Here is a 22371-nt window from a genome sequence, read left to right as displayed (position 1 = left end):
TATAGCTGCAGTCCATCAGTGGGAAGAATATTCTGCTAATGTGGCTTGGATCACTCAAAAAAACATTGGGCAGGCCATGAAAAAGCAGTTTCCTTGTTCCTGAGGCACAGACAATGTAATTGCCTCGGAGAAAAATGGCAGATAGCGACAAGGAGTCCAAAAGGCATTTTGGCCCAAGTAGAAACATTGCTGCTTTATCTGTGTTAAGCCTGAGAAAATTTGTTGGCATCCGGCAGTGGGTAAGTGACAGGCATAATGACAGCACAGAGAATGCTGCACTTGTGCTGGCATTGAGAGCTGCCCAGAGCTCGGGGCGACGCAGCCGCGCTGGCCGGGGAGGGCAAGGAAGGGAAATGCAAATGCCACATCAAAAGGGCAATACAACTCCGGGGCCACCGCTAACCCAACAACAGGCTGTCGCCAAGCAGATGGGAGAGAGAAAAATCGCAGGGAACTCTGCCCAGAGGGAAAGAGCTCGGGGGGCAGAGGGGAGGAGGACTCATTAACATTTAAAGAGAATGAGGTTTCTGAGACTATTTCGAGGAAAACTATTGATCAGCACCTATTGCGGCTCAAACTGGAGCAAAACTGTTGCTGCAGAAGCGACACTTTCCTGATTGCACTAGAAATAAAATACTACCACTTCCAGGCCTGCCCAGAGTTTTCTGCCACGCTCTGAATGGAGGATCTGTCACTGCAAACAGATGACTCCAGCCCATCTATATGGCAGGCCTGGCAGCCACGGCCTCACATCCTCCCCGGGCTGCAGCTGTGCCAGCTCAGCACTCGCAGCTTCCACCTCCTCGTGGCCACATCCCCGCCGGTGGCACTGCCCCTCTGGGCTGGTGGCTGAGCCTGTCACCAGCTCAGTGTGCCCAGGGGACAAAGACCTGCTTTCACAGTAGCTGGTTTGGACCAAAGGATGCTCCAGCCAGGAAATACAGACCAAATGGATGGGTGCCTTCCATTGCCTTCTTTAATATTCTCAAATACTTTCTCATAGCAAGATCCTCATCAGGTCAACCACTGAGAGTGGCAAAGCCTGATTATAGCCACTGATTAAATGGCCATTTATGTCCAGCCTGATTAAGCCCCTCTAATTATCAACTTACCTGTTATTGGCCACAGGCAGTGCAATTTCAAACTTGGCCAAGAACTGGAAGTACTGCTCTTCGGTCTGCTCAGTGAAGCCCGTTCCAACCAGCAGCATCCTGAGATCCTCTGCTCTGATGACTCCATTCTTAGCCACAGATTTGGAGCTCTTGATGTTGAAAATCCTCTGCAGGCACTCGGAAAGCCACACAGGATCAAGGAAGTAGAGGTTCCTCAGGCCATGGCTCGTGTCTGGGAAGTGCAGCAGAGTACCCGTTTCGATGAGAAAATTAATGGCTGCCAAAAATAAAGAGTTGGAGATTAGCAATAGACCAGCACAAGGAAACCACAGTGCAGAAGAATGAGATTACGAGGAAGTTGGTGCAGTTTTAAGCATCCCAGATATATCCAGCATGTAGCCAAGACAAGAGAGTAACATTTATGTGAAGAGTTCTGCTATCTGACACTCCACTTGTAAACCCCACATCTCACTGCTTCTTAGTCAGAACTTCTGACCCCATGACACCTTCCCTTTACCCTCCTCCTGCCATCCTCACAGGGAAGGGCTCTCCCTGCCTCCTGTGGAGCAAGGCCTCTGCAAAGATCACAAGATTGGGGCCCTACAGAGAAGTCAGCCTTGAAACTATGGCAACCCTCATTCTTCACGGAGCAGAAACAAGACAAAGCTTGTTTAAAAAAAAAAATTAAATCAGTAAACGTAGATCATCCTAGAAACTTCCCAGTCCTCTCTCCAAAGTCCCACTACTAATTGATTTCTTACCAATTTTCAAAGTAACCTTTAGACTATGTAGAGCACTTTGTATTTATTATTTGTGGAATATTTTGATTAGACACATATAATAACTACGAAAAAATTACTGGTCTGCTCTGACCTACCAGTTTGCAAGTCTTCATAGTCTTTGATGTCATTTCCAGGTGTTTGCTCAATCATTAGTTCTATCTGCCTGTCTGTCAAATACTGCACATCATCATTCTGACTCCTCCTGTGCTGTTCTGCAAGGACAGCTTCTTGGAGACTCAGGTAACTTCTTGGTATCTGCAAACCACATGAGAAAACCAGCAGGGTGAGTATCAGAGAGCCATCACTCTGCTGGGGATGGACTGGCTGCCATCATCCCATCACTGGGATCTTACAGTACCACCTTTATGCTTCACATGCCTCCTCCATCAATTATAACTCCTAAAGTCCATCTCCCAATCCAAACCCAAGCCTCCTCAAAAGCCCTGCTTTGCTAAGGATCACAAGAAATCCCAGCTCTCACCAATCTCCCTGCAAGTTTCTGGGAGCAGATGGAGCTGCCGACGTCCTTCATGTTGCACGTGACGTGAAAAATCAGCTGCCGGAGTCCCTCGAGGCCTTCCAGAGTCTTACATGAGAGTTCACTGCAAAAGCCATGCAAGGGCAGAGATTACCAAACCTTATTAGCACACTGCCTTCCTTTCCAGGCTCACTCTCTCTTATCAGTGCCTTTAAATTTCCTGTGGCAGCTGAATGGGAGGAAGGCTGTCAGGGAGCGTTTTTAGCTTTGGAGAAAATAAAAAGTGGCCTGGAAAAGACATACAAGGCCACATCTGTATTAGGCCAATCTCTGCTCTGCCTGCTGCATTCTCTGTGCACTGCTCCTCTGGCCCCTGTGCACTGTGGTCTCTGGGGACATCCCTGGCACCCTGAACAAAGCCATTCCCCTCTGTCCCTTCAGTGCCACACACATCCTGGAAGGGATTGCAGGGAGGAGGAAAACACTGTGCCCCAGCAACCTCTGGAGACAAGTCCAGTTCTCCCTGCCTCAGATCAAAGAGGCACAATGATGACTACCAGACACCTTTTCCCTCCCTCATTCCGGTCCTTGCTCAGCTGGATCCTGTAATCTGGGAATTAATGCTTAGATCCTAAAAGCTGGCCTTCATTATCTCTTTAACAGCTACAAACCTGCTTTCTCCAGCTCCTGCTAGTTCTGGGGCTTTTGTGGGCTGGATAAGAACAGTTCTATTTCACTTCTCCCAACAAATAGTCTTTGTAATTGATCCTACACATGTTTCCATGGCAGGCAGAAAATCCTTTACTAAAACATTGTGTTTTATCTCAAAACTCAGCCCTCAGTGGCACTGGTAAGAGTGTTCTCACTGGGATGCTGGAGGACCTTGACCACTGATAAAAGCACTCTGGGTCACCCACACAAGGCTTTCACACTCCTCACAGTCCTCTGGCCCCAGAGAGCTGCTCAGAGGAGCCCCATAAAGGCAGACAGTGGGGTCCACCCGGATGGGGCATGGGAGGGAAAAGCTTTGAAATCAGGCACAACTCCAACCGGGAAAAAATGCAGGGAGGAAAGATGAAGAGGAACGTTCAGGATGTGGGGAAGGGTGTAAGAAAGTCTCCTTGAGGCAGAATGACTGAGATCATGTTAGGATGCTCTGTGGTGATGGGAAAAGAGGCTTGAGGTGACACAAACACAAAGCCTCCTCCTCTCACTGTGACTCTTTGAGCCTCACACGGGGTCCCTGGTGCCAGCTGGGATGCCCAGCACGCTCACGTTGGCAGAGCAGTGTGGGGGAGGTCGGCTGATGACTCTGCCAGGCAGCAGATGGGAAGCGCTGGGGACATTGCAGTGCCCTTCCTCACTTGCCAGCTGCCACCTGCTCTTGCCCCAGGCAGGAGTGATGTTACCCTGTGTGGTGCCAGCCTGCTGCATCCACATTCACCCCTTGGCTGACAGACCTGCATCTTTCCCAGCCGGAGAAGGCTCCTCTCCCCAAGGGCATTCTCTGTCAGCCAAAGGAAGGCAGAGGAGTCAGACTGCATGGCCTGACTGACACCCACCTTCCAGGCAGCACCAGCCCTCTGTAAGCACAGCAGAGAATGTGGATGGCACAGGTTTGGATGGACCCACCCCTGGTCCAGCCACCGCTGCCCCAGGAGCCGTGTTCTCACATGAGGTAACACCCACACAGCCTTCCCTTGAACAAACCCTGCAGCTCCCACCCCGTAACAGTCACACTCTGACTCTCAGCAGCATTAATTAGTCAATCTGCACCTTTTCTCCTTGTGACTAATAAAGTGTATCACCACTTAACGGTGACAAACCTGAGTGAAGCAGGAGCAGTAAACAGGCTGGTCAAGGTCATGACTTTGGAGCTTCCAGCTCTCAGATCCCATGATGAGACCCCTGAGCAACACTGACCTTCTCCCTCATTATGCTGCATTATCTCAGTCAAAAATAGATGAAATGCAACACTGACAAGTCCTTAAATCAGCTCCGTTGCCAAGGAGATCAAGTATTTCAGAATTGTTTAAAGTGACATAATAGTGACTGATCTTTATCACACAGGCACAAGTACTCACTGCAGGTGCTTGAAGGTGATGTCTGGGAAGCCAGTTGCTCTGGATCCAGAGGGAGACCGACACAGAGCCAACACATAGGCCCTCAGAGTCGCTATCCTCTCAACACGGAATTTCGTCTCAATTAAATCAAGGTGTGTTCCTACCACCAACACCACTGAATTGGGAGCTTTGGCCTGTAAGGGAAAACACTGACAATGATCTCACTCAGATTACATCGTGGTAAATGCAGTGAGGACATGTGAAAAGTATAATATTTAAGAGGAGGCAGTTGCATACACTAATAAACCAGAATACATACAGATATAAAATAGAGGCGACCTGTGGTGGCAGCCTGACAACAGCAACAGGCCATGTGGGTATCACAGAAGTTCTGCAGAACACGACTTAAACATCTGCTGCTACTGCAGAGCAGGAAACTGTCAGTTTGGGTTTATTACATCAGGGTTTGACATAAAGGGAGTTGCCCTGTGGTATTAAGTTGCTGCGAGTCAGCTCAGTGATGGGAACCATGTCTGCCCAGACAAAATTAACCTGTGGCCAGAAGATCTAACTGTGACATCCTGAAAAAGGCTGCTTACACTCTGGAATGGATATCTGGGGAAGTCACACAAACTTTTGCACCAAAGGTACATGGAAAGGTGAGATAAAATGCTGGAAAAGTCTAAATCTACTTAACACTGAATCAGAGCAAAGGAATGGATTAGATGATCTCGTGGTTTCTTCCAGCCCTTCCATGACTATTACAACAGTGGAATGTATCCAGATCTTAGGGAACACACAGCCAAATGCAATGGGATTGCATAGTCTTGAAGTGGGATCAGACTGCAACCCCAGTGACTCTGACCACAGAAGAATGTTCAGGTTCAGCAATATGTGCTTATTTGCAGTCAATGCTCTTCCCTCTTATGATGCCCACTGAAATCTCCCAACCTGAACAACACCAAGGTCAGCAGGAGTGGTGGCTGCACCAAGCCAGGCCAAGAGGGGAGGCTGATGGAGACACAGGCACAGCCTGCATGCAGAGATGTTCCCTGGTGTGCTCTCCCAGTATCCAGCAGCCCACAGCTCACTGACTCCCTCAGCATGAGACAGAATCTTTGAATTATTCGCACTCGGTGGATTTTATTTCCGCCAGTCTGTTTTTCCAAATTTGACACCCACAGCACATTGTAGTTCCAGTAAATTCCACAGGTTCTGCTGTGTTTAGGATACTTCCCATTGTTTGTTTCAAAGCTACCATCTCATTATTTCACTTAATCTCTCCCAATTCTATTGTAAAAGATCATGAACAAAGACTCCATTGTGGTTTTCTACAAGTCTACACACAACCCTCCTCATTTTTCCATACTTTTAACCACCATGTTCATTTTCCTCTGTATTTTTTCTCATGCTCCTGTGTGCTTGCTGGGATATATAAAGGCCACAGGCACATCATATATTTGTGAAATATCATAATTTTGCCTTCAGCTTTATTACATAGTTTGGGGTTTTGATTGCTGCTGACCATTAAGACAATATTTTTGTAATGACAAGATGTTTCTTTTTTGAGAGGCACAAGCTTAGAGCTCATATTTGTGTATGTAATGTTAAGATAATTATCAGATAATAAATATTTACCAAAAATTGTGAACATGTTAATATAAAAAATCATCAACACCAATAAATTCCCTGCAGTTCTGAGTCTCAGCTGAGAGCTGTCTGGGAAATACTCTCCAGCTTACCTGAATCTAAAGTGTTAAAAATATAACCTCAAGACTAATGTGTGTCTAACCCACACAAGAAAGAAAATGCTTCAAACCCCCCTTGGAGCACAGTGTGGTCAAACACTAATTCCAAAATAAGTATGTTCAGCCTTACTTAGCAAGGGTTTATAAATCAGCTTTTGTTTCGTTCTCTGCTGTGTGTGAGGGAGAACAAAGCAAAAGATAAATTTAAACCATTAAATATAGCGATACGCCTACAGTGCAATGGAAAATGAATTCCAAAAGCTCTGCAAAATTCATAGCTCGGGGACTTTTTAAAAGCAGACCAAAAAGAATCTGTAATATCACATATCTGTGTGCTGAGCTACTACTTGATAAATAGATACCCCCAAGCCCACCAGTGACTTCTTACCTCAATGTTCAGCAACCAGAACTGTAAGTTTGCCACAGCTTCTTCCCCCAGTGCCAAGTTCCAGACCACTATGTACAATGCTTTGTCTGTGAAGAAACACTGATTGACTGTAGACATGCTCGCTGGGCCTCCGATATCCCAGACATTGAACTCCACTGAATCAACCTACTCAGACAAAGAGAAGTGTTCAGATCCAACGGTGGCAGTAAATCACAGCCAGATAATAGCTGAAGGATAAACCTACGCCTGCATAATGGATGACACAAGAAGGGGTTCAATGTCCTAATTGTGCCTCCAGGAAAGATAAATCAACAAGCAATTGTTAAGCATGGCTACCACTTCCCCACAGGAAATCAAGGCTAATTACTCGCTGCTATAACCATAGAGGTGCCCTTGATGCTGGTAAATCTCCAGTTAATGCTGTGGGTCCCCCAGTACAAACAAGGGTCTCATTCTGAGCACTGTATTTCACTGCATCTGGAAGAGAAACTGTTTCATCCTTGTCTGTGCCACACTCGACAGGATGGTTGAAGCCACTTATCAGCCACTGCTCTGAGGAACAGGAAACCCCTGCTGAAATCACTTCCACTGAGCTCAGCCTGAGCTGAGCCAAGCAGAATAGGGATGCTCAGGAGATGGGAAACTTCTCAGGCCTTTCATAAACACCTCCTACACGTTGCTCTGGGGCTTCTGACGTGTGTGCCACGCCAGAGATGGGCCAGAATTGCAGTTACTGTCAATCAGACTCCCGGATTTCTGGGGGAATGTGTAAATGGAGGCCTCTCCAGCTCTGGCTCACTTCCAGGGATCTCTGCATCCGTTCCCCCGCGCAGCCCCGTAACAGCACTGAGGGGGGAGTGTGGCTCTCTGCTTGGCTGGCATTCAAGCTCCCAGTTGCAGCAGGAAGCACCTCTATGCCTTGGAAGCTCTGTCCCTAAATCACTTGGCTCTGGGGAGGCAAGAAGCCTGTGACTGAACAGAAAACCAAACGCTGCTCCAGCCGCCATCCTCAGAGCATCACGTAACACCGAGTGGGCTGTTCAGGGGTCCAAGCACTGACTGATCCCTCACAAGTTACCCCACGAGCTTTCAGTAAGGGGCTCAGTATGCCAGCAGGGCTCTGATCTCCCAGCAGAGTCCCAGCGTGAAGTCTCCCAGAAACAGCTGGAAGAACTTCCATATTGTTCAAACCAAGCCCTAACTAGCACAAGGGCTGCTTTGTTCATCCAAAAGACCTTCAGCTGTGAGTGTGTGTGTGGAGAGACAGAAACTCAGAGGTAGGGACAAAAGCCTGTTCAACATCTTGATCCCACTCCAGGTCTCTGATGGTGTCTATGTTTCTATTTTATTCAATTACTCTTCAACCCAAAATGCACAAATCCCTTCTCCCACCAAAGTCTTCCCTTTAAGGAGTCAGCCTGTGCTTGTTCTTTTCTTTCTGTCTCTGGCCTGGCACTCTTTGCTATGGAATAGCTGAACTCAGCAGGCTCCTTCTCCTATTCCAAACCAGTCTGGTGGTCATGGCTCTCATCTGGGAATGGAGAGCCATGCATTTTGACTCCCTCAGCTCTGACAAGACCTCAGGACCAATTCTGCAGGCTCTAATTCTTGGGCTGCTATGCAGGTGGTGGACAGGGCCACCTACAAATGCTTGAATGAATTCAGTGCTCTCCAGATGAGTTCAGTGGGGGTTGACCCACTCCCTGCATGAGCCATCTGAGATCTGGGTGTTAAAGGTATGTCTCAGACAACCCTGGATCACAACAGAGGTCAGACATCCCACCTTCCACCCACTTTCCCCACCTAGGACAGTTCTGATATCAAGGGAGTCCAGCTTTAGGTACTGATGTCCCATTTTCTGGCCCCAAATGAAAGGACAATCTGCTGTAGAGAAGCTGATCTAAAACATTCTCTCAGAACTAGTGCCCAAAGTCCACTTGAGCTGGGAGAGCCAGAATTTTGGCTCTAGAGTCTACACATGGCTCTCTCTTCAGAATATGAAGCTGAGTGCTCAGAAAAATACACCTGTCCTCTAGAACAAACTGGACATGAAACACAGGAGTTGTGATGGGTCTGAAAACACGTCACTTGGGAGGTAATGGGAACTGTTCTTTGTAAAAGGGCTGGCAATTCCAGCCCAAAAATGGACAGTGCAGGGCTCAAACATCCCACTGAAGGATAAAGACCTCTGATTAGCTCAGTTGGGTAAAACTTGGTTGTAATAATGCCAAGGTCATGAGTTCAATCCCCTGTGTGGGCCCTTGACTTAAGAGTTGCACTCAATGATCCTTGTGGGTCCTTCCAACTCAGAATAGTCTGTGATTCTGTGCTTATTTTTCACCTTTGCCTTGTGTCCCACGGGCTTGGCAAGCTCCCATTTGGTGGTACGGATGGTGGCGTCGCTGTGCATCATCTGGGGCACCTTTCCTGTCTGCAGGATCTCCACCAGGGTGGACTTGCCCTGCCGTGGAGGGCCGATGACGATCATCTTCATCAGCTTGCACTTCTCAGCCTTGCGCAGCTGCGCCCGTAAATACGCCAGCACCGTTTTGGGGCCTGGGGAGGGAGGGGAAGAGGTTTATCTGGGGGTTGCAGCAAACCCTACTCTGCTGCAGACACATCAGATGCACTCAGATTTTCCCCTGCAGTTTCGCTGTGAGCTGAGACAACCCGGAGAATAAACAAAGAAACCTCCAGTGGACAAACCTGAGACAGAGACCCCAGAGAAAGGTCACTGCTCTGAGGCTCCACAATGGAGCACTGTAAGGAGAAACAAATGCTGGGGCTCGTACGCTCCAGAAGCTGAAAGGAAACATAAAATACTAATTTACTATTGGAAAATACTCAGTTTTTCCTTCTACTTTTATGTTTCTAGTTAAAATTAGATTTAGGCTTCAGCAGTATACTGCTGGGGAAGGAATAATTCCTAATAACTTTGTTCCCACAGGATTTTCTGATTAAAAGGCACAAGAAAGAAAACAGCATTGTAATAGATCCAAAAACCTGGCAGCTCACAATACAGTCACTTCAATGGGACTGTGACTGCTGATCCTAAACACTCCAGTCTGTAGAAAGACCATCTAAATACCCCAAAATATAAACAGCCAGGAAGCAAGCCACGGAATTTATCTGGTGTGCATGCTGCAAATGAAATATTGCATTTATAAGGCATCATTTTAACATGTGATCTATCCTAAACTGCTCATACAGCCAGAGCTTAGAAATGATTATCAAACCTGCAAATTTTAATAGGCTTCCCTGTGCAATTCCAGTTACCTTCAACACAGGCTTGGCCACACACTCTCCATTCTTGTTCCTGACCATTAAAAGGAAGAGCTTTTCATTCTATGTTCAGCCAGTTTAATAAAGAACACACAAGATCAGCCTTACCCTCTTTTCTGATCTCTGCAGGAACGTTACTGATATTTAGTTCCTCGATATCCAGCTGCCAGAGATTAGCCAGCTGTCCAAGTTCTGGAGGAAGCTCTCGGATACCAGGGTTACTGTACAAAAACAAATAAATCTACCAACAACCAGGCTTTGTGTGGAAGTAGCTGCTCTCACAGCCTCTCACATTACACTATTCTCTCCTCGCAGAAATCTTCCATTAACATTTTAATAAGACTACTCAGCACTTTAATAGCAATTTCCATCCTAAAAGTGATGTATAACCTCAATTCATCCTCTGAGGCAGACAAATGTAATCATCTTTACTGGATAGTTGAGGAAATAAAGGCAAAAATGATGAGTTATTGAATCTAACACTACAGAAACAGACAGCAAAAAGCCAGAATGAACTAGAGGCACATTAGATTCCCAGGCCTGTGTTCAAAGCATTAGATCATCTTCCCTAATTCAAAAGACCAGCCTCCTTCTTATCTAAAACAAACGATGGGCCCAGTTCTAACAAGGGGCTGACTATTTCCAGCTTTTTGATTTCAAAAGCACTGGACATCTGGGGTGGGGCTCCACAGAAGACTGGTCACTAAAACAACATGGAAATAACACTGCAAAGCTTTTCCAGGACACAGACTTACTTTCCTAAATAAAGTTCTGTTAAACCTTTCAGAAGGCAAACGGACTGTGGGACAGAGTCCAGCTGATTGTCATTCAGATAAAGAACCTCCAGAGAATCACTCAGAAATGCTGGAAACTCCAAAAAAGGACCTGGAACAAGACAGGAAACAAATTGCACCTTAAAAAAAAAAAAAAAAACAAAACCAGAAAACAGGCATCAAGGCTCTGAATCAAGAGCTTCACCTGAACTTTGTGGGCAGGACATGAGGTCATGTTCATTGGCAGGGACCACCATGAACTAAGAGCAGAAAAGCAAACAGCCTTCAGTGACAATCAAACATCAATGTTCACATCTTAATGTCTTAAAATCATGGTGATGTCCATATTTGAAGGTGATAATGTCCAGGACTTCTGAGGTGCTGAGGGAGGAGCTTCAACCCCACCCAAACAACTGCACATCAGGGGACAGGTGGCACTGTTGAACACATGGTAATACCTCATGAACTGCCCCTGCCCACCCTAACAGCTGGCAGCGAAAGGGCATATGGAGGGCACAACTGGTTCTCAACATGGCACTGAAAGGGCACACCAGTGGCACAACTGGTTCTCAATATGTCTTTTCCATATTGCCCAAGAAAAGCCAGAAGCCAGTCAGAATTTATGTTCAGGCCCCCACGTTGCATCCTGCAGTGATTTATGGTGGATCAAGGTCAACAACAACAGAGAAGAAACCCCAAACTGCAGCTGACAGACTGATAAATGTTGTCTCTCCAACACACTCGTGTTTACCCCTCTGTTCTGTTTTACTCTGCAAGGACTCAGGGCACTTCAGCCTCTCTCCCTGTCTGAGCAGCAGATTGCGTATTTTGGGAGCAACCCAAGCAACAAAAGCAACAACTGCATGGCTGAGTTGCTGCTGCTGGGAAGGTTCAAACAAAGGGAAATTCAGCTCGTTCCAAACAGCATCATTTCACTCCACAAATTACTCCTGGGATAGTAGTGCAAAAAGCAGCCATGAACTTTGTTGCTGTACTAAGAGTGCCACATTTATCTACTAAGGAGCATCCTGAAGTCAAGGAAAACTGAGGAGATTTTGAGTCTGATTAGGAAAGTACAACCAGCACCACCTGCTGCCTCCATGATCAATCAAAGCAACTCCCTGAGAGGTGAGACTCTGCCTTCCTCAGGGAAAGGACAGTTCCTCTTCCACCAAGACCTTCCTCTCTTATGGAGAAGACTTGAGGAACTGCAACTAGACTTGGCAGAAAAATAAATAAAAAAAACAAAGTGGAAGAGGTTTTCTCAGGAGAAAACTCCCCAGTTCTAATATTAACAGCATTTGCAGCCTGAGCTGTGATCAGGAAGGAGTGAGATGGAGTCCCACTGTCTGCAGGGGTGTTTCATATACGTGACAGAACTGTCTGCTGTGGGCAGAATGTCACAATCCACCCTTGAGCCTCCCAATAAAAAATCATCTTGGGGATTATTTTAGGAGAACAGCAGCTTTATTCATGGATGCAATTCACTTCCTTTCTGGCTCATCACTGGACTTAAACTTTTCATTGTTCCTCTTCAGCATGCACCTAGGCACAGACAGGCTTAGTCCCTCTTGGACACGTAGGAGCAGCCACCTAAAATAGCAGCAAGAATCTGAATTCACCAGAGTCCCAAGTGGAAAGGGGTGTACTATATTGGAAGCAAGCTTGAGGTGTTTATGAATTGTAATTATTTATTCATGAGTTATTTATGATTTCTCTGGCTTGAGCTCAAAATTTCTTTTAAAGAACTGCAGAAAATTTAAAACAAATCCCATCTTGAAAATATATTTTTGGATGAGTAAACACCACCAACACCACATGCATGTGCAAGAAGTTATTCTGAGACTGATAAATGAAGTATAGTGAGCATCCATAAATTATTCTCTTTAAATAATTTAGACTTAAGTAAACAGCTTTGTTGGTAAATCATATAAAAACCTGCCCCCCACCATATGAAAACCTGTCCCCCCACCTCACCAGGAGACTCCTGTGAGCAGCTGATGTACTCCAGCTTCTGTTTCTCTTGATGTTCTTTAAATTCTTGGCCACATCCCCCAGTCTCACCAAGCTATACTTGGCAGAGGAACAGAGAGAAATGGATGAGCTGGCTTGGCTCTGTCTCGGTGGCTGTTTGACCATGGCACCAGCCAGGTGGGCTACTCTGTGCCCTCCTGCCACCTGAGGCCACCTGAGGCAGCTCCAAGTTGCACCAGGGTATCACGTGCCAAGGCTTTGACATGGCACTACTGCAGAGTCCACCCTCTCCTCCTGTGTGCAGGGGGTTATGCTGAGTTTGCAGCACGCAGACATTTCCATTAGGACAGCAATTCCCTTTTTAGAGCTCGTTTTAGCTGCCTTTGCCCACTGCTCCTGCCCTTCTCTCCCCACTGGGAAGTGCTGCTGTAGCACTCACAGAAAAGCTCAGAGGATACATCACACTCCACAGATTCACAATTCAGACTCCTTTTCTAGTTGTTCCAAGCCCAGGATTTCACCAATGTCTCAGCATTTCCATTTCCCACCTGTGACACAGTGCAGACCACCCTCTGCTCCACCTTGGGGTGCACACACACCTGGCTGCACAGCAGCCTCTGCTTCCATGGACAGAAAACTGAGGTGGGATTAGCCTTGGCTGGAGGTCCAGGCAGAGCCTCTGCCTTCCAGAGGAGCAGAGTGGAGTGAGGATCTCCAGCCCGAACCTACAGCTATTTTACCTGAGGCACTCAGCAATAGGACAAGGGGGCACGATGGGCTCAAGCTCTGACAGGGGAAATTGGAGAGCAGAAAAAAATTCTTCACTGAGAGAGTGCTCAGGCATTGGAATGGGCTGCCCAGAGAGGGGGTGGATTCCCCATCCCTGGAGGTTTTTAACCTGAGATTGGCCATGGCACTGAGTGCCATGATCTGGTAAAGGGACTGGAGTTGAACCAACGGTTGGACTTGATGATCTCGGAGGGCTTTTCCAACCCAGTTAATTCTATTCTATTCTATTCACATTTTTCAGGGGAACTGAGGAAAGCTTTGCTGCAGGAGGGTCTCTCCCTCCCACAGGCAGCTGAGGGCTGCTCAGATGAGTTCAGGAAGATATTGGCTCTACCCCACTCCGCATCTGGCAAGGAATGCGTTAGAGCCAGGCATTCTGCAGGCAGCCAGAAGGAGTAACATCTCTAAATGCTTTAAAATAAAACAAACAAACAAAAAAATGGAGGTGAATCCCACAGAGATCAGGAAGCAGTGTGATTTCTGAAGATATTCCTTTGTGCTCTCTGGGATGTCACATGCACTAATCCAGAGCATTTCCTCTGCTCTGCCCCAAACTGTGGGTGCAAGTCAGAGACAGGAAAATGTGCCATTTACAAAGTCAGCAACAGAAACAATCCTAACTGGGGTAATTATGGGTTAATTTCCCTTCAACTTATCAGTTAGAACTCTGGCTACAAAGCACAACCTTCATGAGAAGAACAAAAGCTCAATGAAAGAACAGGTTTCACTCATTTTTCATCTTTCTATGTTAATAGTACCAACCAGCTGAACCATTTCTTTGGAAACATTTTATCTACACATATTTCCTCTCAATTAAATGCTATTGCACTTAAAATAGCAGGTGAATGGACACTGATTTCCCTGCAGCCAAACTGCCCAGGTTCCTGCTGCTCCCCAGCTCACCTGGAGCTGTCCCAGCACTCTCCTCCCCACGTTCCCGTGTCCCTCACCTGCCTCTGGGCCACCACGCACCCTGTTCTTCGTGGGGAAAAACGGAATCCGCTTCGTTTTAAACCCCTCGTCGCTCCTATGGGGAAAAAAGGGTGAAATTTGGAGAAAAGAGCTTGGACAGGGCATTGAGCTGCAGGCCCAGGACCCTGCTCAGTGCACGGTCTGGCCCCGTCAAGGCTGTTGATCCACAGCTCTTACAGCTTCCCACCTGGAGAGATGGGATTGGAACCCGTCCTGCAGAGCCAGACTGCACCAACACTGGCCAGGCCCAGTGGTTTTCTCCTGGCAAATCAACAGGGCTCCTCAAGGCAGCAGTTGCAGCTCCCAGGGTGAGAGCACTTGACCCCCAGCTTTATGGGTGTCGAGGTTAAGTGGGCTGTCAAACAGCAGATTGAAGGAGCTCCATGAGAAGCCCTGGAGAACCGACCTGCTGCCATTCCCTGCCCTCACCAGAGAGTCTCTGACAAGATGACCCCCCAACACTACTCTGGAAATGCACTGAGACGTTCAAAAAATGCCAGTTTGTCTTTTGCAACTGACACAGCAACTCTTAAGGACTCCAAAAAATGTGTTGGACAGGCACCCAAATGAGAAGACATCAGCATGACACAATTCAATGCAGTTTTGGAGAAGATTAGGGACCTTTAACTCTCTATGTTAAACATCCCGATTGGAATTTCTAAACAGAAGAACATCACTCTTTTCTTGGATGACCTTTTTAATGTCAGTCATGGAATCCTTTAGGTTGGAAACCTTCTCTATGAACTTGCAGCTGGTTACACTTCCATTCAAAAAACAAAGATTTTTCATTTTTTCCAAAACAATACTCCCACGCTAACTACAAACTGCAGCCCAGCCAGATGGGTTATGGCCAAGATCTGCTCCCCACAAACTGGTACTTGCAGTGATGAACCACACACCGGGTTAAAGAAATTCCTCCATGCTCTGAAATTAAAGTACCATTATCAGTAATCTATCCACTTAATAAATGATACAGTGTGCTAAATGCCCCAAGAATCAGCAAAGGATAATCCATCACTGTCACAGACACACAATGTACTCAGGGCCATGGTATGTGGCTATCAATGCCTTCTGTGCAGGTGATTAATTCTCTCCTGACACCCTTTGTGTTACACGAGGGATCGGCTTTGCTATTATTTCTTCAGCTTTTGTTTTCTCAGCCAAAATTTGAAAGAAAACACTTACTTCCCAAGTTGGTTTTTGGAAAGATCCAGTGATTTAAGTTGTTTGCAATTCCACCTCTCCTGCGAAGGCAACGTAACTAACTGATTTCCCAGCAGCTTCAGGGACACCAAAGCCTAAAACGAGGAACAGCCTGGAGTTAGAAGACAGAGTGCACCAAACACACAGAAAGAGCTTTTTTAGTGTGGCTATTAAATAACAGAACCCCGAAGAAAGTACATCTTATTCATCAGAACATCCTGTCCTTGCTGCCCAGCATGCAAACATTTCCTCCTTGTCCCCAGCAAGCATATTCCGCACGGAGCAGCCCCGCTCGCAGCCCTGGGAGATTATTAGTCTACTTGCTGACAGATGCACTTGGAAACAACCCATGTAAGAGGACATTTTACTTTTAGTGAGGAAACCTTTCCAAGTGGAAAAGAACAGTGTGATTTACCAACACAGCATGCCACGTATGGATGAGATTATACATATATATGTTTGTATATGTGTGCAAGCTGGGGGCAGAGTGGGCTCACACCTGTTGAGTGTGAATAAAATCAAGGTGCAAAACATTCCCTACTTCACACAAGGAAAGATTTAACTGCTTTTTTATTGTATCTGTTATAAGGGAAAAGGTTTATGTTTACTTTCCAAGATCCAAGACCCATCTACTTCTTTTCCCCCCTCCCAGCAGAGACAGAAATTTTACAAACAAGTGGAGCTGATTGACCCTGTACAGTTAACACCACACAGGGAGGATTCAGCTGGAAATACCATGAAGAAGGTTAAACATAAAATCTCCTATACACTTGACTGAAATATAGAAGAAAAAAACCACAGTTCCCATTCAGATTTGTAAAGTTTTAGCTTTTCCATCTGTCCTTAATAAAATGTTGAGGCTCAAATGATCATTTTCATTTGGTTGAAAACCCAATTTTCCACAGAAAAAGGGTGTTCTATGTAGTTTCCAGCTAAGTTTACTCTGCAAGTCTCCACTGTGAAAGCTGAGATAAGCAGAATGTCAGCTGAGTTACCTCATGCCACAGGTAAAGCAGTATTAATGAATTACACCCCATGGAAATCAGGTTTTACCAGCAGAGGCTTCAGCTTCAAGTGTGTTAAATGTTTTATGTGATCCACGTTTTATAAAAGGTTTATGCCCCTTTTCATCGAGCAGGATTAACAATGCCTCACAAAGCCAATTTATTGGCCTTCCTCCCCTTCCCTTAGACTGGAAAATACGAAGTATCCATGTGACATGGGCAGTGGACAAGCAGCACTGCTGGAATGGGCATTCCCATGCAAAATGCTCCCTCTAGTGATGCGAGAGGGGCAGCACTGGTGGGGTCTGGGAAAGGTGGAGCAAAACACAAAACTGCAGACAGGCAGACTGAGCCACTGCAGGAAAGGGTTGGAAAACTAAGTCCTGACAGCCAAGGCTTTTCCCATCCTTAGTTTTCCACTGGCTCACCCTCCAAGGACTGGCTCAGACTCCAAGGACCAGCATGGGGCTGTGCAATGACAATGCCTGACTTCTCCTCAAACATCCCTGAGCAGGGAGCAAGAGGAAAGGGAGGCCACACGTCCCAGAATCAGCACTAACTTTGTTCTGTGTGGTCTAGCTGGGGTGCTTCATTTCCAGGAGCTGTACCCATGTTACATGTCCCCCCAAACGCTGACAAAGGCCACTCTCCAGGGAGCTGAGAGCCTGCTGAGATTCCAATGCCTGTGTGCTGTCTCCATGGGGAAAATCAGTGACTTTCAACTGGCTGTGGTTCCTCATGACTGTAATCCTGGAGACCTCTAGTCCTTGTCTTGGAATTGCCTCTTGTCTCTCATCTCTAACTTCTTTTTTGCTGCCTTTCAGGATGAGAATGGGGTCTCCAGAAGGGACACAATGGCAGTGGCAGAAAAACTTTCTTCAAACCTTCTGCCACAGTTGCAAAAAGGGTCTTAGATTATATCTGAGGGAAGGAACTGCAGCATCAAGATTAAGGTGCCTCAGCCAGCTCATGATGTGGAAAAGCTGACCAGGGTCTTACTTGAATAAATTCACTCAGGGAGGGTCAGGGCTCTGCAGGAAGCAAACCAAGGAGAAGCAAACTACTCTAGAGAACTAAGACATGGTTTGGAGAACATATGGTTGGTTCCTTTAGAAGGCAACAGCCAGGAAAGCTGAGGAGGTTTCTGCTTCCCTTGACACCACATTTCTAGTATATATATCATGTTAACAACTGTGAGCTGGTCCCTGTCTTAAGATTCCTCCACAAATCATGCAAGGGCCAGTGCTAAACCACATGTCCCACCAGCCTGGGTCAAAGACCTGCTTCCAAGTCACAGGCCTCCTGTGCTTTTTGCTTTTCCCAGGGAGCAGAGAGTTCACTGCTGTTCCTACACAGCAGTAACACAGTATGTGGAGGACCACATTACTGCCCATTTCCTCCCCATCCCACACCTGCTTCTGGAGAGGGCTGGAGTGTGAGTGCAGCCCCACTCACCACCACAACCTCTACAGCCAAGCAGTAGCCCAAGTAGAAGCCCACCTGGACATGGGGTTTCACCTACTGTTTACTCAGGGGACTGGAAAAACCTCCTTTTTATTTCCTTTATGAAGGCAATGCTGATGAGATATGGATAAAAACTGACACTATTTTGGCAGCCAAATCTCACTACCTTTGAAAAGACCATCAGCAGGGATTGCACTGAGGTCTCTGTCCCTCTGCTCAGGTGCCTTTGCACCCCTCAGCAGCCTCTGAGCATCAGCACCCAAGAACTGTGCCCTTGAAGCACCATTTAGTGTTTAATACCCACCATGGTGGCTCTCACCCACTGGGATGATTCTTAACCACCCAGAAAAACCAAGTTTTGGAGACAAGAGTTCATGGGACTCATTCTGTGTCAGGAGAAATACCAGTTGAGAGCAAATGGCTACCAGAGAGCAAAGCCAAACCTGCAGGGGTTACTAGAAAGAACTGAGGGAGTTCACCCCTCAGCACTCTCATTCCAGCAGGAGTAAAAGGCACCTTTGCAGAAGAGTCCTGAGATTCAAACTACACATGGATATGAACCATCACTTCAGCAACCTCTCCACAGAGGCCAGCTATGAAAATTCTGCACAAGGATTTACCTCTGTTTCTCTCTCCATGGCTCTCAGTTTCACAATCTGGAAGGGAAGCTTTTGGAGGAAAACCTCAAGTTCTGCTTGCTTTCATGTCAAAACCATGCAAAACCACAACTTCTGAAGAATTTTGATGTAAAACTCTGGATCTGTGGTGTCCACTGGCAAGAATTATTTAATCTGCAAGCTTCAAGATTACAGAGGTCCCAAGCTGCACTGCTTAGGGCATTCAAACATGCTGTTTTCAGCACAGAAAGACTAATTCTTAACTACACAACACTGGGGTGCCAGATGAAGAAAAAGCACAACTATTTGTGAGCAGGTTTGTGTACATCTGGATTTCAATGCTTGGAGCTTGAAGCTACAGTGCCATGGTGCTGTGCTCCCAAATTCTGAAAGCCACAGACATCCAAAGAGCTCTCACAAGACTTGTGCCAAGAGCTGGAAATCATCTCACACTGGGTGAGAGCCTGAATGTCATAATTCGGGGTAGTCTCACAGTCTCCCACCTTAACCAGGCAGCCACTGCTATGACTTCAAGGTCAGAGTCAGAACGAGAAGAAATACTGTGAAGGATGAAGAAATGACACTTACTTCAAGCTGGAACAGTCCTGGTGGAACTTCTTTCAGTGAGTTCTCAGAAAAATCCACTTCTTTCAGGTGATTTTTCCAGAAAATAGTCAATGCATCAGGGAGGAATTCCAGTGAGTTTCTAGATGCCTTACAACATTTCTAGAAAACACAGAAGAAAACACACCTACAGAGTAGTAATCATCTCTTTAAATAAAGAGAGAGATGAGCTGTCACATGTTAAAGGCATTAATAAATTCATGCTAGTAAAGATTTTGATCTAGATAAATTATTGGGCATGGAGATCCATAGGGATGCAAATTGATGGGCAAATTCCTTGGTGGGCAAAAACTATTTCAAAAGCTCTTTTGAAAATTTTCCCTATTTGCTTTCCAACCATAAACAAATACTTGACCAGAGCATACTGTCCTCCTGTGTCAGTGACAATGAGGAATGAAAGCACAGCCATGGGTGGATGTAAATGCCCTGGTTAGCCATGGCTGTGGGCAGAGATAACTGTGATGAAGGTTGGGTGTTCTGTAGAATGATCCTAAAATAATCCTGCTCATACAAACTATAGGGAAAAGTCATATATCCATGTAAGACATTTCTAGAAATTTTCCACCAATGCCATGGTGAGAACATGAAAGACTTGACCTGAGACCCATAAACCAAATGAGGCAGAGGCACTCCTAGAGAAACAGAACACCCTTGTCAGCACATGATGGCTTTTTAACCATCCCAGTGTATTTCCTGCATTGTTTCAACAGCTTTTTCAGCCTCTGACAACTTACCAAGGGGCAGGCCCAGGGATCTGGAAACACTTTCAGCTGATTTCTGGAAACATTCAGTATGTTTAGGGACTTGAAGCAGTATAGGAAAACCGTTGGAAGTTCCACCAACCTGTTGTCAGAGACATCCAACTCCTGCAGCTTCCTTAAACCAATCCAATTAGTTGCTAGAAAACAGGAAACATTGTGGAGTTGGTACAGGCATGAGAGCAGTCTGATCCTGCAGGATGCCACAGAGTTGTTAGATAAAAGCCAAAGGATTTCATGAGGGCTGAAGGACAACCAGGCCTGTCATGTACCTCAGGCAAAGGGTTGGGAGCCACTCATCATCTCCACCTAATACTGGCTTTAAATCATTATTAGACCAGCTTGGGGTTCTCCCCTGCAGCTCAGCCTGGAAATGTACCCAAAACACTGGACTGTACGTACTGTTTTCCTCGTCAAACAACTTCTCCATATAGTTTTTGGAAGCAATGAGTTTTTTAAGGTTTTTAAGGTGTAGGAATCCAGTAGGGAGAGTGGAGAGCCTGTTGCTGGATACGTCGACCTCAAGTAACCTGTGAGGAAAGAACATACTCAGTCAGGCATCAAATGCTAGCAAAGAATCCTGTTGCCATAGACATCTGTTTTAGCAGGAGAGCTTCAGTTCTGAATGAAAGCAGCTGAAATGTGTCTCACAAGGCAAAGAATAAAGCCCTAATTAGAAAATTAACCCTTCCAGGGAGCAGAGAAAAGTGGTCTGGGTAGGCAGCAGAACACACCATTGATTTCAAACACTGTCAATGTAGTCAGCTCAGGTCTCAGTTTTAGAGGAATGGAGCTCACAGAACTGGAGAAAAGCAGAGGCATCATGAGACAATACAAGAACAGAAGTCACTATGATTGTCCTGACAGCTACCTTGGAAACACAAATGGGCAAATCCTAAGTTAAACCCTGCAGCAGGCAGAAAATCAACCAAGAAGCTCCTGCAATATGCTCCTCACTTACACAGTTTCACACAAGCACAAGGACTCATTTGAACCTGCTCTCCACGTGGCCAGTTTGCTGGAGGCATCCAGTGCACACACCTTGTACAGATGATTTCATCAGATGACTGCACACTGGGTAACTCTGTCAGCTGATTGTCAGCCAGGCTGAGCTTCCTGAGGTTTATCAGGCCCCATGGGATCACGGATGGCAGGGACACCAGGCAGTTGGCAGAGAGATCAAGCTCAGTTATCTGACAGGAGATATCTATCAGCCAGTCTAGATCCACCCAGGGCAGTTTGAGGTTTGACCAGTTCACACACAACGCCTGCATATGTCAAAGAAAGAAGAGAAAACCACATTAGTGAAATCTCAGTTGCTCTCCCTGTTACACCACCAGAAATCCAGCAGAGCAGAGCACAGACCATAAACATTCTGCTCACTTTCCAATCTGCTTCTAGGAATTCAACTGACTCCAGGATGAAATCATGGCTGGATATCAGCAGCTCCTGCTGTATCTGCTCCATGATCTCACTCCAAAAACTATCAGCAAGTGCAAGCAAGTCCAGGGGGCCTGGACTTCTCCACCAGACCATACACCAGCTCCAGAGCCCCGTGCCTGGGCCCAGCATGCCCAGCTGAGAGCTGGGCAGACTCCAATGGTGAGTTTCCATGGGGCTCCCTGTCTCACAGGACACAACCCCACCCTACACTAGATATGGACAGACCATGGAAACCATCTTAAGTCCAGACTCTGCTGACAGAACCCCACCCTGTCTCTTGGACATGGTTTGCATTGCTGCCCACATCTCCAGGGCACTCTGGACACCAAGAGAAGCTCCAAGAGAGCCCTGAGGAGCCCTGTTGACCAGGCAGCCTCTGAAACACTGATGGATCTGTAGAGAGGACAGGGGTAGATCTGCTGAGGGTGGAAATTATTTTTTCAGAGAGAGGCCTGTTGCTGGAACCATTAATATACACCCATGCACTGCTTTTCCACCTTACACCTTCCAACAAAAAGCAGCCAAACTGTTTAGGGGAAGGTTTAGGTTTTGCCAAGGAACTCCTGGGAAAGGCAAGGGAAGGTGAACACCTCCTGTAAGGCATTTCTAAACACTAGAAATTTGCTCAGTATCATTTAGGAAGATATTTTAGTTTCTGGCAGATATTATATCAGTGGTTGCCTCCTTTCTAGACAAAGTTCTGCTGCTTTTGACAGTAAGACAAGGAAGACATTTCATCCTCTTTTGAGCAAAAACAGAAGCTGTTGTGAAAGGCATCACCACTTATTCAAGTTTGAGCTTGGATGGAAGGAAATATGAAAACATAATGGTCATCAATGCAAGGAAAGAATCTGAGGCTGCATTTTAAAGATCACCTCATTGCATTCCAATCCATGT

General features: G+C 46.3%; 1 protein-coding gene across 4 annotated transcripts in view; it reads right to left on the bottom strand.

Annotated features, from left to right (window-relative positions):
- Positions 1-22371, bottom strand: part of LRRK1 (leucine rich repeat kinase 1) — a 77532-nt gene that overhangs the window by 25195 nt on the left and 29966 nt on the right. For all 4 annotated transcript variants that reach the window (XM_071568611.1, XM_071568610.1, XM_071568614.1 and 1 more), the window contains 14 exons: positions 21073-21299; positions 20434-20561; positions 20008-20171; positions 19238-19375; positions 15547-15659; positions 14340-14416; positions 10609-10738; positions 9962-10074; positions 8913-9127; positions 6572-6736; positions 4457-4629; positions 2376-2496; positions 1990-2149; positions 1113-1389 (listed from right to left, as the gene is read on the bottom strand). In XM_071568611.1, coding sequence (XP_071424712.1) covers positions 1113-1389; positions 1990-2149; positions 2376-2496; positions 4457-4629; positions 6572-6736; positions 8913-9127; positions 9962-10074; positions 10609-10738; positions 14340-14416; positions 15547-15659; positions 19238-19375; positions 20008-20171; positions 20434-20561; positions 21073-21299 — 2201 coding nt within the window. The remainder of the gene's footprint in view (positions 1-1112; positions 1390-1989; positions 2150-2375; positions 2497-4456; positions 4630-6571; positions 6737-8912; positions 9128-9961; positions 10075-10608; positions 10739-14339; positions 14417-15546; positions 15660-19237; positions 19376-20007; positions 20172-20433; positions 20562-21072; positions 21300-22371) is intronic.

The sequence above is a fragment of the Pithys albifrons genome, chromosome 13 (genome assembly GCF_047495875.1).
Source record: "Pithys albifrons albifrons isolate INPA30051 chromosome 13, PitAlb_v1, whole genome shotgun sequence".
NCBI classification, from domain to species: Eukaryota; Metazoa; Chordata; class Aves; order Passeriformes; family Thamnophilidae; genus Pithys; species Pithys albifrons.
Note: the sequence above shows the minus strand (reverse complement) of the source record. Positions and strands in the feature narration are given on the sequence as shown.